A 16333-nucleotide genomic window follows, 5' to 3' on the forward strand; every position below is an offset into this window, starting at 1 on the left:
TTAAGCCCACAACTTGTCATAATACTATATATACTCCCAAATATCAATCACGAACTACCATGGTCATTAAGTCAATCACCAATGAACCCCAGATAAGGGTATATAAATGATAGCTGGATAAATGCCTAAACCAGAAAATCTATCATCAATTCTCAATATTTAATGCTTCAATTTAAAGATTGGCACAGTGATTGTAATTCATTAAGGATTACATTTACTGGCACGCCTTTCCCCACTTTCCTCTCCTGCACTACAAGTTTAACATCTTGTCATAAATTAATATTCAAGAACAAATTCATGTACCTATTTATACATTACCACATAAAATCTTTGTTTTTTTTTTGTATCGGTTATCAAGACTACATCAGTAAATGCTGACACTACATTGAACATTCAGAGGTTATATTTACAACACATTCATTAATTTCACTTTATTCACTGTACAGGAGTAAAGTTTTCAACACTATAGTACATTGTGTTTGCTAGATTATCCACAAAATATGCTTGGTGCTGTTTTAATGTTTACCAGTGATACTTGTAGTTACGGTGCCTCTCTGAAAAAGAAGAAAGAATAAAATCAATTCATGTTTGCAGTATGAAAGTGGACTACCAAAATGAACAGTGGGCACTGTCACCATACACATCACACTGTAAGTACACTTTTAGAATTTTCACCTTCTGTATGGCCTCACCATACAACTTCCACCCCACAAGCAGAGGTCTCCAGTGGTGGGAGCCATCTGTTGATGCCATCATTATGGTGATGCAGGTATAATTTCACATGACACTCATTAGCTTTACATAGTAATGTAACAGGTTGGTTTGCTTAGCCTAACTGTTAAGGTCCAGTCTTCTGATGCAAGAGAGTTTGGGTTCAAATCTCATTATGTGCTTTGGAATTTATTTTATTTTTTAAGTCTTTAACAAAATGGCTTACTTTTATTCAATTGACTGGTTTAAATGTGTTTCTTTTATTTCTTTTCCTCTGTCGTGTCATTTTAATCAAAGTATTAACTTTTTCATTTGCAAGCAAATTTTCTTCCTATCACACTTTTTCCAGTGATTTCAGTTTTTTATGTATTAACTTCAATGTAATTTCTTTGATTTTGACATCCTATTTTTCCATCCATATTATTGCATTTGTTATTTCTGTCTCTCATTTCACTTTAATTTCATTTTGCTTATAATCCCTTCTCACTTAAATCTTCATCTGCATTATTTCATGCACAGTGCAATAGGAATTTATGTTTTAAATCTTTGTTTGACAATTGCCATCCAAGAAAATGTATATCTAGTAAAAATATATTTTTGACACATTTCCACAGTCAATATGAAAAGATTATATCATCTTTTGTTATTAATTGAAATACCAGAATTTACAAATGTTCCAATACTATGGTAGATAAATATAAACGATTAAATTCACATGAACAAGAGTTCCAAATAGAAAGAACAACAGGGGAAAAAAGGGTGAATTTAGTTAACATTAGGATTAAAATGATGTGACAAAGAAATAGAAGTACAAAAAAAATTACATTTAAACCACTTAATTGGATAAAAGTAATGATCACAGTCACTTCGATACAGATAAAAAGATTCAAAGCACCTGATGAGATTCAAACCCACAACATCTTGCATGTGTAAACTGTACCTTAACCATTACACTGTGCAACCAACCTTTATTACATTATTGCAGTATTTAAAGGTACAGTGTGTCATGTGACATTCCAATTTTCCCCCTTCATCAATTACTTTGAAAGTAGGCCTATCAGGATGAATGGCTACAGGACGAGATTCCTGGGATCTTAATCTACATCACAACATCTATTGTTTCAGAAAGCCATCCCGTCACTGAGAACCTCCTTGTTATATAATGTACCATCTCTTCAGTCTCCAAAGACATCCATTTCTCCTTTACCCACAAAATTGAGAGACAGTAATTAGGAAGTACTTACCTTCAGGAGGCGAAATGTTTAGTGCTGCCGACACACACACACACACACACACACACACACACACACACACACACACACACACACACACATTTTCATAAGGAAAGAGGGAAGGACAGGGTAAGACTAAAAGATGTGGGTTTTAAGGGAGAGGGTAAGGAGTCATTCCAACCCCGGGAGCAGACTTACCTTAGGGGGGAAAAAAGGGGACAGGTGTACACACACACACACACACACACACACACACACACACACACACACACACACACAAAAATCGATCTATCTTACTTCCTCGGGGATGGGAGAGAAGTGTCACTTAGTCTCCAGGACAAGAGAGACCTATATTCTACAGTTTTATGCACCTCCACTACTGGGTTCCAAGCAACTCCAATATATTCACACTTTTTCTTATACACTGCTCTCTGTTTTGTTTATGTTACTTTTAGTTTGCCTGCACATCTAAGCTTTCAACTGTCCTCCCCACAGTTCAGTTTTAAAATCTCTTCAATCACTTGACACCGTTTTCCTGACATCCGGAGAAGTGTGTGGCACAAAGAAGTTAGTATGCGTTTTTTTTTAAATAACTACGTTTGTAACAATAGAGGCCTGTTTACAATTTTACTGTCTACCTGCTTAGCTGAATGGTAACATGAAACACATACCACACAGCAGGCCAGAGTTCAATTCTTGGCCAGGTTGGAAATTTTCCTCCACTTGTTGACTGAATGTTGTGTTGTTACTCCACCACCACCACCACCACCACCACCACCACCACCACCACCACCACCACCCAATGCAGCACCAACTGAAGTAAGACTTGCAACTCAGAGATCGAACTTCCCCAAATGGGGCTTCCCAGCCATCAATGCCACTTTTTCCCCCAGTTATATTAAGTGTATCGAAGGTAACAGGAATCAAATCCTTGGATCTACTGATGTAGTGTTTCACTTAATGTTTCCAATAACTTTTTGTTCTTACTGAATTTAAGTGACCTAAGCGATCCTCACAAATGACAAGATGATGAATGTGATGCAAACATTTTCCACTGTTGTTCCAAAGTATGCACTTGCCAACTTTTATCTGAAACTGCAGGACTGGAGTGGCCCACCAATCACACATCATTTCTATGTTAAATAACTACGGTTATCCCGTACTTTGTCCGCGAGTTTTAAAAATGTACAAAGAATGTTCCAAAAAACATCAAAAAGACAACAATGCATTCAAAGGCACTAATAATTTGAAAGCATTTCAAAAATATTCCATTTCCTCTTTCACAACCAATCACTGACATATCTGATCAATCAGATTGTGTTTCGAACATTTTGCGAGTTAAAATGTATATACTTGACCAGAATTAAGCTATTCCTTTAACCGAGTACAGTGCACTACTCGGCACCATTTGTGTATATTACACAGATATCATCAAAGTTTATAAATTTAGTTGAGTTGGCTTCCTACCCTATAAGTTGCTTAACAAAGCTTACACTTCTACATAATCAGTGGAGATATTACACAACTAAAGAGTCTTTTATTGCACTTATAAGTACAAGAGTGCTTTTGTAGTACAACAACAGGTTTAACATGTTTAATATGCTGGTGCACTGAAACAGCATATTTTTCACACCACAAAAACTGTAATACAAAAAATTTTATTCCAATATTAAATACACTCAGTGTTACCCACAAAGCAAGTAGTAATGTTACAACACATTTAGGATTATTCCCTTTTAAATGAAATCAGTGCAGCCTATGGCTGCTTAAATTACTTGCATTATTTCACATTTCTTAGCATACTGCTTGAGCTGACAATTTATTCTGTTATTCACTCTCACAAATGCTGCGTGAAAGGTCAACAAATCTTTTCTAGTTTAACAGCCTTTCACATTATATGTGAGGTTGGGTTTAGGAAATGGTAAGTCATTCAAACCTACATGGAGTCATAACCAAATACCATCTCAAAATCTTTTCCTGATCCTTGTATTTCTCAAGTAGAAGCTCTTAGCAACTCTTCCTTTCACACCAGCTATGCAATTTTTTTTCTGTAAGCACCAGCAGACTTTTCAGTTTGGAAAGTCATTTTAACATACTTTTCCCTTGCTGCTGTCTACTTCGACAAATTACTACAGAAGCTTGGTTTTGTCTCTCCACATATGATGACCTTTTTACTACCATATTTCAATTTGAGGCAATGTGAAACATAAGGGGCACAAGCACACCATCCTCAATTTGATTGTGTAGCACATATACATGCTCCTGACATTTGTTTATCTTATGGTGAACAATCTTTACCTATGCTGTAGGCCCATGTTATATGATAAACATTTACAAAAAGGTGCCACCAATTTATCTAATACCCATTTCCAAATGGGCCCAAAGGACAAAGCTTAATTTTCTTGCTCTGCACTGCATAACTGTTACTGCTGCAGCATAATTTAGTGTTAACATCATGTACGTAGAACAACTCTGATCACAGGTAAATTGGGAATTTTATCTGAACCTAAAGCCACATGATTTGCTCAACGAAGACCATGACATGTTTGAATAGGTAATATTTGTGTGCGTGGTTCATTTCTTATCTGCTGTTTATGTTCTGATTCCAGTTTCATACTAATTACATGTTTAACACTGTCAAAAGATACTGGCCTATTATAGGAAATTTTATGGACAGAAATAAATAATGTAACCCCAATTACTAATTAATATTTCATACCATAAAGTGGATACATTATTTTAATATGTTATTATTGTATAGGAAATATAGGGTGCCGAGACTTGACTTATTAAGTCAGACCTACGAGACTGACAGTTTGTCTATAAATTTGATATACACAAACATCAATTTTTCTCATAACTTTGTGCTGTGCTTTTGGTCTTTATGATTCCAGTGTCTCATCTGATGGAGAAAATGAGGTGTGTAAAAAGTATACCGCAAGTGTAGCTATTAGTCCACTATATTATATGACAAAACATAATGCAACTCACTCAGTTTTCCATAATTGATGCAATAAAAGAAGAGCATAGCACCAGCTGTTATTTGAAAGAACGGGGCAATCCCTGGTCGCTTCGGCTGCACATATTTGTGTTGCCATCTCCACCAAGCTGAAAGAATAAGAATGAGCATAAAATTTCAGGTGTTTTAATTATTGGGATATTTAGACAGAAAAGAAATATGAAAAGCCTTATTTGGGTACTATCAGATGTCAGTTTACATAAGCTGAATTGTTAGCAACAATACACAATTTCAAGATTTTGGATAAAGACTACACCTATCTTACAATAAGAAAATCTTTTCCACCAACTGATACACAGTGCTGTGGTGTCTGCAATTAAGATGAAATTACACTTACATGATTTGTGAAGGAATTATTCACATTCTCTACGGATTATGCTCTGTTCATAAACAGTATTCCAAATTAAATTGCCAACTTTGATACCTGCCTCTTGCGAGAGGCGCTCTATAAAGCCACCAAATAATATCTAACAGGTCACCTGGATGTTATGAATTTCCACTGACTTCTTAACATGTGTTCCAAATTCTACTAACACACCCAAAGTGCTGTGGAACTTTGAAAAGTGATTCAAAATCTTATTACAACATTGTTGAGATAACATTAAACTCTTCACAAGTTCATTTCCCTCTAAAGGCGGGATTCCGATGCATTGTCTGATGCAAGCACCGGACATAGTGCAATTGTCATACAGCTGGCAAGCCCTATAGGCCATTAGCCACACTGGGTTGGTTTGTATCCAGTATTTATACTGACAGGAGGAGTGAGCACAAATTATTGTTTTATCCAAAGCTTGATTTGCAGGAAGTAAGGTGCCAGTAGTGTGACCTCCCAGGGTATGTTTTTGAAATTTAGACATCTTAAAACATTTTGAAGCTTCTCTGAGCATTCTAAAAGTGTGAGTATAACATTTGTTTTACATCGTTTCGGCCACAGGAGACGTTCCATTATACATCTCAAAATCTGTGGTTCCGATTTTTTTTTGTCTGTGGTAAATCAAGCACTGGTTTTATCTAATGTTAGAAGTTGAATGTCTTCAACTACAGCTATGTAAGGGAAATGCTGAAATACTACCAAGTTTCAAAAAAGACTGAGGAAGGTCACTCTGAACATCTCGTCCATTAGATACCAAGGACGATTCCTCTCCCAGATACCCATACCCTTTAAGTACAGGTAACTAACATTGGGGTACGTAAAATTAAAAGTCTTCATTAATGTGTTATTGATTTATTTATGAGGCAGACAGTATAAAAAAAAATGAAAACAGTATATTGTAAGTCATAAAAGCTACATGCACTATTAAGATGGCTGGTAAGCTTGCGTTTCCTTCTATGTATAATTAGGTTGTGCTACACCAGTATTGTCCACAGTTGATGGCGTTGGAATTCTTAAGTGTTAAGTATTCTGTCTAATGCCACACAAGAACATAAAGAGTAAACTGAAGTGCAATGTTCCAAACCCACAAGCTTGTGTCTGCTGTGTTGTTCTTTTGGCTTCACTGATCTAACTATGACTTCTTCCAATACTAGCGATTTAAGAAAAATCGACACTGTCACATTTTTCTTTGGCCAGTGTTCACCAAATGGCTCCTCCCTCGTCCTACTGAAAATTCATCAAATCATAGATTTTGTTATTTTAATGTGTCTCTTGCTGAGTAGTCTGAATAACTTCATATCTTCCACATTTTCTGAAATAATGTCTTTATCAGGCGAAGTTGGTGCAGTCTGGCATATCTCTGTTAGTCACTTCACGATCATATGGACTTTGGTATAGTTCTGTTAAATAAGTAACAAAAATAATTTAATATAAATGTAAAATTATAAAATTAAAAGCAAGGTCAAAAGACAAGTTGGGTGGTTCAGACGTTGTACAGTAATCCCACCTTAAATCTAAATTCACTCACTTCTGACCTACTTTGTTAAAAAAAATTTTAATGTACAGGGCTATTACAAATGATTAAAGCGATTTCATAAATTCACTGTAGCTCCATTCATTGACATATGGTCACGACACACTACAGATACGTAGAAAAACTCAAAGTTTTGTTCGGCTGAAGCCGCACTTCAGGTTTCTGCTGGCAGAGCGCTTGAGAGGGTAGTGAGACAAAATGGTGACAGGAGCCGAGAAAGCGTATGTCGTGCTTGAAATGCACTCACATCAGTCACTCATAACAGTGCAACGACACTTCAGGACGAAGTTCAACGAAGATCCACCAACTGCTAACTCCATTCGGAGATGGAATGCGCAGTTTAAAGCTTCTGGATTCCTCTGTAAGGGGAAATCAACGGGTCGGCCTGCAGTGAGCGAAGAAACGGTTGAACACGTGTGGGCAAGTTTCACGCATAGCCCGCGGAAAATTGGCTCATGCCAGAACTGGAGACCGACAGCGCCAACTTCATCTTTCAACAGGATGGTGCTCCACCGCACTTCCATCATGATGTTCGGCATTTCTTAAACAGGAGATTGGAAAACCGATGGATCGGTCGTGGTGGAGATCATGATCAGCAATTCATGTCATGGCCTCCACGCTCTCCCGACTTAACCCCATGCGATTTCTTTCTGTGGGGTTATGTGAAAGATTCAGTGTTTAAACCTCCTCTACCAAGAAACATGCCAGAATTGCGAGCTCGCATCAACGATGCTTTCGAACTCATTGACGGGGACATGCTGCGCCGAGTGTGGGAGGAACTTGATTATCGGCTTGATGTCTGCCGAATCACTAAAGGAGCACATATCTAACATTTGTGAATGCCTAAAAAACTGAGTTTTTGTATGTGTGTGCAAAGCATTGTGAAAATATCTCAAATAATAAAGTTATTGTAGAGCTATAAAATCGCTTCAATCATTTGTAATAACCCCGTATTACCTAGTGCCCATTTATTTCTTTTACTGGGAGCAGAATTTAATGTTACACCTTATTTTATTTTGTTTTTAGATTTATGGCAACAGGATAAATATTCAGAAGAATGAAAAGTTAGCTAATTCAGGCAGCAGCTGTGAGGTTGTCAGTAACGCGTGTTCAGACAGCATAACTATAACTGATTTCTTATCTGGCACACACTGAGTTATCACATTCAAACAACATTCATGATCATTACAGAAACTACTATGATTACCAGGTTTCCGACACAAAATGTAGTACATCAAACAAATGTGCCCACCACCTTAAAAGTGATGTGTAAGTGGGCTGTCAACTGACATTTCAGCTTGACAAAACAGAACAGTGTTCTCTCTTTCTGAATTTAACTGTTGCTCAAGGCATGGCTTAACATTCTTTAAATTCAAATGCTACATTCATGTCACATTTCTGATCAATTATCTGGAAGCACATAAGAAGTAATGGCAGCAACGATCTCACTCAAGTAATCATTAGATCAAAAGATGTCAGAAACCAAAACCCACGTAATATAATCAACAGCATAGAGCAGTAAGTTTATAAAACTACAGGACAAAGTCACATATACCATGCAAGCCTTCATCCTGAATGTATATGTAAAAGTATATCCCAAGGAATTTTAGTGCCAATTATACAGACACATCCACACAGACAGGTGTACTCACATCAAAAGTAATGTCTGCTAGATTAATTTCAGCAGATTGTATCCCAATAACAAAATTAGGCAGGTAGAAAGTTTTCATGCAGGGCATAAGATTATTTTTTTAAGGAGAAAATATAAACCTGAAATTAAAAATTTTCAGTTTGTCATTGACCAACTCCTGTAGATACTTAAGTACGTGCTACAGAAAACTAAACTTTTCTGAACAATAAAGGATATGTCCACAACAAAGATTGTTGCTCTTTCTTGTGTTCAATGATCAGAAGTTCCTGTTCCTTTTAAACAAGTTGCTGGTCAGGAGTGTCATGAGTGAGAACAGGTACTTTGTTGCCAGTGTATTATCAAATAGAAGTCTACAGGAGCCTCTGGAATTAACACAATGTATTAACCAGATAATTCACTTTTCGGCTAAAATGATCTTATTTATGTCTGAAATGAGGTGTCCAAATACAATCCCATGTCATATTAGGGAATGAAAGTAAGTTTTAGTTTACCACTAGTACAAACTCGACACTATTCTGGTCATAAAAATACCTACCCTGCTTCAACTATCACAATAGTATAATAGGTAATGCGTGAATTACTGTCAAATGTTACTATCTGAACCAAGACACTGACACAGAATGCCACAATCCCTTAATGTCAAGACTGGATATTTGGCTTTCATGGCCAGTACCATTCCAATTTGTTACATTATCAAGTTAGCACAAATCCCACCTGCCAAGATTTCTCTGACACTTGCCACCAACTCCACAGTTTTATAACATTATCGGTATTAGGCAATTGTGTTAGAAAATTTAGATTTCCCTTCAGATTGCTCCCGATTCTGCATTTAAGTGGATGGTTCTTAATGTGAGAGAATTTTCCTACTTCTAGAAGGAAAACTTTCTCACTTATTTACCTTATGCCTTTTCACAATATGATCAGACCCTAATTTACTTTGATTATCTGGTAACAGTTTTGAATTTCCTTCACCATTCATTTACATGCCACTGGACATATAAAATCTTTGAGATGCAGAGCATTAACAGCTTTAGCAATTGTTACAGTGATCGCAAGCAACTGCATAGATTTTGCATTTCAAATGTACAAACACTTACCACGGCTGATAGCACCAGCCATAGCTTGTGGCGACTTATTGCGGCGTGCAAGCCAGCTTCCCAGTTCACCAACCTTCACATCAGCTAGTGGTGTGTCAGCTGAAATATGAAATTTTGAACAATCTTACAACAGAAAATATCCCATAAATCATGTATGGATCAATAGACATTGGAAAATTTGGTCTAAAGTTAACAGGTTCAGTCCTGCAAAAGACAGGAAATTGGTGTACTCACGAGTACGACAGGAAGTATTATTCCAAATATTAAAAGCTTTAAAGAAGCTCTCTAATGCATGAGAACATACAATTTAATGACATGTACAACATTATAGAAGGCAAACAATGAAAACTTTGTTCTCTAGTTCCAGCAATGTCTTAGCTTCTTTCTTGGCAGAACTGTAACTAAAGCTCAAGCATACATTCTTACTAAGGATAAAATAAACATACAAATCACACTGAAAGTGGAGAAGGGTGACGAGGATAAGACAGTAATTTGCATTGCAGTTTGTCCATCTAAAATGTGAAATAATATGTTGTTTGCATAAAAAACATTTTGCACCATGCATATAGCTGCGATTCTTTCAAAACATTTCTGTGACAGACTTTTTCTCGAAACATCACAAGAGCCAGTTCTTTTCTAATAAATCCCCCTCTTCAGCAACTGTCTTCATCCATTGATTATCACAGGCCCCCCTTCTGAATAAACATTGTATTTTTATTTAATTTCTGGTTAGATGGGACTATTGGCAAGCACAGAAGGTATTTGAGGGTTTTTTTTTTTTTTTTTTTTTTTTTTTTTTTTTTTTTTTTTTTTTTTTTTTTTTTTTTTAAAAGCACGCTAATGTGCCTTTCATCTAAAATGGAGTCACTGCTATTTATATCAGTTTTCCTGCAAATTTGCTTTCACAAAACTTGAGGTTTCTTTTCCAAATCATTTTAACTATTGTTAAGTTTAAATTCAATACCTAGAGAAAGAGTCCTCTAGCTGTTAATATTCACCTACACTTATATACAAAGAAGGAAATTAGCTTCAGTATTCATAGTGAGTACTCAACATACTTTTCTTGTGTTGGCTTTGGGTTTGCTCTGTATTAAGTCCTTTTCATTAAAAATAACCGGGACGTCATGGTAAATTATGAAAAAGAGGAAAGTTATTACACGATACAAAACCTCCACAGAGTACTTTGGTATATGCTATTTACCAAAAGACTACTACTTTGAATAATTTAACGGTGTTGTGGCAATTCGTACTCTCATCTATTTCTGGCAAGACCTAATCCACTTACAGAATACGTAACGACCCAGCAACTTATCTTGCTGACTAAAAACAAACCAAACGGAAGAAAGTGAGCAACTTTCAGAAGCAATAGGGTACACAGCTTTCATTCTTTGACCAACCGTTCACAGTATTGTTTGGACTTGCAAGAAACTTTAGATTCATTTTATCAGAAGGGGAAGGAGAAACATCGTTATCAATACAACGGAAATCTCGATAAAGTAAGGAATCTGAATGTCTATTTTCAATTCACACCAGTCGTGTACAACTGATTAACTCCTTACTAAAGATAATTTCCTAGCTAATGTGCAGACGAGCCGACAAAAATTTATGATACTGTAACTCAACCCAAAATTCCAACAAACCACTCTCCACATATTAATTTGGCAGGTTCATTATATTATCACTTACGTTTCCCATAATAACGGGCAGGGTCATATGTGCCATGCACTTTTGGATTATATTCAGCTGGGTAGTCTCCGAACGCCATTTTCGAACGAATAGGAGAACCTATACCAGCGATTACATATATCTTGTGGAATGGAAAACAAATACGTAACGAAAATTGACGTCGCATCCAAGGATAACTAAATTTTTTTTAAATTTTTATTGGCTTCTAGCATACAAACTTTTTAGCCATCACAAATAAATGTAGTGACACACATAACAAGGTAACTTTTTTTTCTTCGTCATACATCATGTTTAGGGCATACATTCATATGTTTTCAGATCAAAATTATTGTAATCAGATTACAAAACACAGTGGACTGCTAAAAATTTATTTGTAAATTAAGTTCTATAGTTAAGTTCAATTCATTTTAGATTTTTATGTCTTCTTTCGCTAGAAACCGGGATGTGGCGTCATATGTACTCCTGGTTGTGTCTCCGAGAATTGGGATCGTGCAAAGCGGCTACCAGTGACCAAGTCTTAAGAGCTCCTTTAAAAAGTCGACTCTGCCTTTCTCATAGCGTCTACACTGAAATGAAATGTGATTCACCTCACTAATTGTTTCCTCTTCACACTGACATAAATGTCATAAATCTTGAAAATAGATTTAACCTGTTGCCTCAGTCAGAATCAGATGAGCCTCTTGTAGCTGAAGCTGTACAAAGGGCACAACAGGCTTTCAAGGACTTGAAAAAGGTAGGGAAATTTGTAAAGAGAAAGGAAGTTCTGTTGTTAGGTAGCTCCCATGGTAGAGGTGTTGGCCAACTACTGCAGTAAAACATAGGTCCAGAGTACCAGGTCACAAACATTTTCAAGCCTAGTGCAGATCTGGGTCAGGTTAGAGAGGATATAGGTTCTTTATGCAAGCATTTCACAAAGGAGGATGCCATGGTTATAGTGGGTGGTTCGGGAAATAGCATTGACTCTGACAATTCCATAAAGTGTCACCTGGTGAAGATAGCATCAGCAACGAAGCATACGAGTGTGGGATTTGTGTCTGTGCTGAGACGCCATGATCGGCCTCATTTGAACTGTTTCTTCGGGAGGGTGAACTTGGAGTTGGAGTGGCTGCTTAGGACGGATATAGGTTTCCATATTGGTTTGATTCCTGTGGATGCTATTGATAGGTGGGACTACACTAGGTGTGGCGTTCACCTCAATACGAAAGGGAAGGGAAAACTGTCTGTGTTGATTGCAGAAAACTTAAGGGGGAACCTGTCACAAGTGGTAAAATACCAGGTGGCAGAGGGATGCCTTTTTTAGGATAGGGAAGGGGAAAAGAAAACGAGTTTTAAGAGAGATTGGCAGATACACTCAGTTTGAGAAAACAGATGAACAGGAGTCAGATTTTAGCATACAGCCTCCATTTAAACAATGTTTAACAGAAAGTAATCAAAAACTGCCAGTTCATCTTCGCCTAAGCAGTTATAATCCCATTAGTATGCAGTATCAGTTACCTTTATTACACCAGAACATTCCGGGACTCAGAAATAAAGCTGATGAACTACTCATTTATATTGATGATATGAATTCATCTAACCAAATTGACATAATCTGCCTCTCTGAACATCAAGTGACCACTGGTATAGATATGTTAGACATTCCAGGATTTAAGCTAGCTTCCTACTACTGCAGAGTAGATATGGATGGAGGAGGACATTAATAAATTCTGTTTAGAACAGCATCTAGAAGCATGTGCAACAAAAGTAGAGTTCCATAACAGATCCTATATAATAGTAACTATTTACCGAGCACCTGCAGGAAATTATAATCTATTCATAAATCATCTAGAAGCTCTTTTGGGTTATTTAACAGGAAGGAACAAAGAAATGTTGATAGCTGGTGACTTTAGTACAGATTTTCTAATGCAATCTTCCAGTAAACATTTACTGCAGTTAGCAATGTTGTCTTTCAATCTAACTCACACTGTAAACTTTCCAACTAGGATCACTAAATCCTCAAGGACAGCCATTGATAACATTTTTATAGACAAATCAAAGGAACAAAATCATATCATAAAACCTGTAATAAATGGACTATCAGATCATGACATGCAGCTCCTTGTTTTAGATGTAAATTCTAAGCAGATTATCAAGACTGCTAAATCTGAGTACAGGAGAGTAGTCAATCAACCAAAAATTGAGTGTTTTAGAAAACTGCTCAAAGATATGAACTGGAAAGATGTTTATAGTGCTCATGACATGAATGAAAAATATAACACATTCATGAACAATGTCAGTACCATATTTGAAAACGGTTTTCCTCTAAAAGTTACTCAATTTAAACAGAAGTCTATAATAAAGCCATGGATTACACAAGGAATAAAGATTTCCTGTAAGACAAAAAGGAATATGTATCTGTCGACCAAGAATAGCTCCAATGCTGATGATTTAGCTAAATGCAAGGAATACTGTAAAATATTAAAAAAAAGTAATTCAGACATCTAAACAAATGCACTACGAGAAGAAAATAGCAATGTCAGGGAACAAAATAAAAGCAATATGGGATAGTGAAAGAGGAGACTGGTAGAACCAGAAAGGAACAGTAGCAAATAGCAGATGACACATTAGTAACCGGTGGGCATAGCGTGGCAAATCTATTTAGCAAGTACTTTATATCCATTACTGATAGAATGGGATTCTCAGGATCAGTAAATAACGCCCTTGAATATCTGAAACTAGCCTTTACAAATAGCTTCAAGCACATGAATATGTCACTCACTTCACCAAAAGAAATACGTTCCATAATAAAATCTTTAAAAACAATGCATTCTAGTGGTTACAATGAAATACCAACAAAGTTAATTAAGGCATGTTCTTGTGAGTTTAGTACAATTTTAAGTTACTTGTGTAACCAGTCAATTATAACTGGGACATCTCCTGACTGGCAGAAATATGCAGCTGTTAAGCCTCTATTCAAGAAAGGGGATAAAGAGATACCATCAAACTACAGACCGATTTCACTTTTGCCAGCATTCTCAAAAATTTTAGAAAAAGTAATGCACAGGCAGCTTCTCAACCATCTGACCACAAATAACATATTATCAAGAACACAGTTTGGATTTCTGAAGGGTTCTGATATCGAGAAGGCTATTTACACCTACAGTGAAAATGTACTTAATTAGTTAAATAACAAATTACAAGCAGCAGGTATTTTCTGTGATTTGTCAAAATCATTTGATTGTGTGAACCACAATATCCTTTTAAATAAGTTAGAATTCTATGGTGTCATGGGCAGTGCTGCAAAATGGTTCAAGTCATACCTCGCTAACAGGAAACAACACGTGTCAGTGCAAGGGACTAGTGAATTAATTCATCAGTCATCATCAGAATGGGAAGAAATTACATGTGTCCCACAAGGATCCATCTTATGGCCAGTGCTTTTTCTTGTGTACATTAATGATCTCTCATCAGTTACACTGCCAGAAGCAGTGTTCGTTTTGTTTGCAGGTGACACAAGTATTGCAATAAATAGTATGTCGAGTGTAGTTCTAGAAAGATCTGCTAATGATATCTTCATGGATATTAATAAATAGTTTAAAGCCAACTCACTGACATTAAACTTTGAAAAGACTCACTATATGCAATTCAGAACCTGTAAGAGGTTTCCACCCAGCATATGCAAAATTTATGAAGAAGAGCAGGTTGACAGTCTTAAATTCCTAGGATTACAACTTGATAATAAATTCAGTAGGGAGGAGCACACCACAGAACTGCAGAAACGCCTTAACAAATCTCTATTAGGAATTCGAGTGTTAGCTGACATAGGCGACATAAAATTGAAAAAGCTTGCTCGCTTTGCCAATTTCATTCCACAATGTCAAGTGGTATAATATTTTGGGGTACTTCTTCAAGTCAAACAAAAGTTTTCAGAGTCCAAAAGCGTGTAATACATATTATTTGTGGAGTAAATTCATGGACGTCCTGTAGAAACTTCTTCAAAGAACTGAGTATACTAACTACTGCCTCTCAGTATATTTACTCCTTAATGAAATTTGTCCTAAATAATATATCTCTTTTTCCAACAAACAGCTCAGTTCATACATACAATACCAGGAACAAAAATTATCTGCACAAGGACTTAAAAGCACTTACTTTAGTTCAAAAAGAGGTCCACTACTCAGGAACACTCATCTTCAATAATTTGCCAGCAAACATAAAAAAATTTAGTTACAAATAAAGATCAGTTTAAAAGGAACCTGAAAGACTTACTAGTGGCCAACTCCTTCTACTCCATTGACGAATTTCTTAATAGAAACAAATGTATTGTATATATTCATACTATTAGTATTGTTATTTCAGCTAAAAAAATACTGACATGTTCCACATCCACGAGGATCTCCTCAGCACAGATCTATGGAACGAAAAACTAATCTAATCTAATCTAATAGCAGGGTGCCTCCGATACGCCGATTCTATGTAAGTGGGCAGGGAGAGATGGTGGCAAGTAGTATGATTACAAGAGCTCCCAAGAAGAGTAGAATTTTGACGAGTGTAAAGTGCTTAAAGTGTAGTAAAACTGTGAAAAACAGAATTCTACATGATGAGTGCGATGGTTGGTTACATTTTCGATGTGCAGAGTTAGAAGAAGACAATCTTCCAGACGAAAACAGCGAATGGCTACACAATGTCTGTCTGAAGAGTAAGACAATATGGCGCTGATGGAGGAAGGCAAATGTGAGGTAAACACTGACTATAATACTTTACAAGCTATCTTATCAGTGGTAACTGAAGAGAACCTAGCTCTGGCTAAAGAAAACGAACAACTGAAGAAGGAATATGCAACAATTAATCAGGAACTCATTAAACAAATTTTCTAAGAAGAGCTTAGCGTCCTGTACACAGAACCAAGCAATCAATGTAGGCCAGTAGACCGCCTACAAAGACAATGGCAGTCTGTTCCTGTCACAAAACGCGGTAGAGACTGTGTAAACTTTCCATCATTGGAAAACAAATTTAGTGTCCTGGAGCATGATGATGATACAGGAAAAAAG

At 36.5% G+C, this 16333-nt stretch overlaps 1 protein-coding gene across 1 annotated transcript; it reads right to left on the reverse strand.

The window, feature by feature from the left end:
• Positions 1 to 416: 416 nt before the first annotated feature.
• LOC126163183 (putative ATP synthase subunit f, mitochondrial) lies at positions 417 to 11457 on the reverse strand. Its single transcript, XM_049920134.1, has 4 exons — positions 11304 to 11457; positions 9618 to 9716; positions 4935 to 5051; positions 417 to 554 (listed from the first exon to the last, which is right to left on the reverse strand). Exons 1-4 carry the CDS (start codon positions 11380 to 11382, stop codon positions 523 to 525), a joined length of 327 nt encoding a protein of 108 aa, XP_049776091.1. The 5' UTR covers positions 11383 to 11457; the 3' UTR covers positions 417 to 522.
• Positions 11458 to 16333: the final 4876 nt, after the last annotated feature.

The sequence above is a fragment of the Schistocerca cancellata genome, chromosome 2 (genome assembly GCF_023864275.1).
Source record: "Schistocerca cancellata isolate TAMUIC-IGC-003103 chromosome 2, iqSchCanc2.1, whole genome shotgun sequence".
Taxonomy (NCBI): Eukaryota; Metazoa; Arthropoda; class Insecta; order Orthoptera; family Acrididae; genus Schistocerca; species Schistocerca cancellata.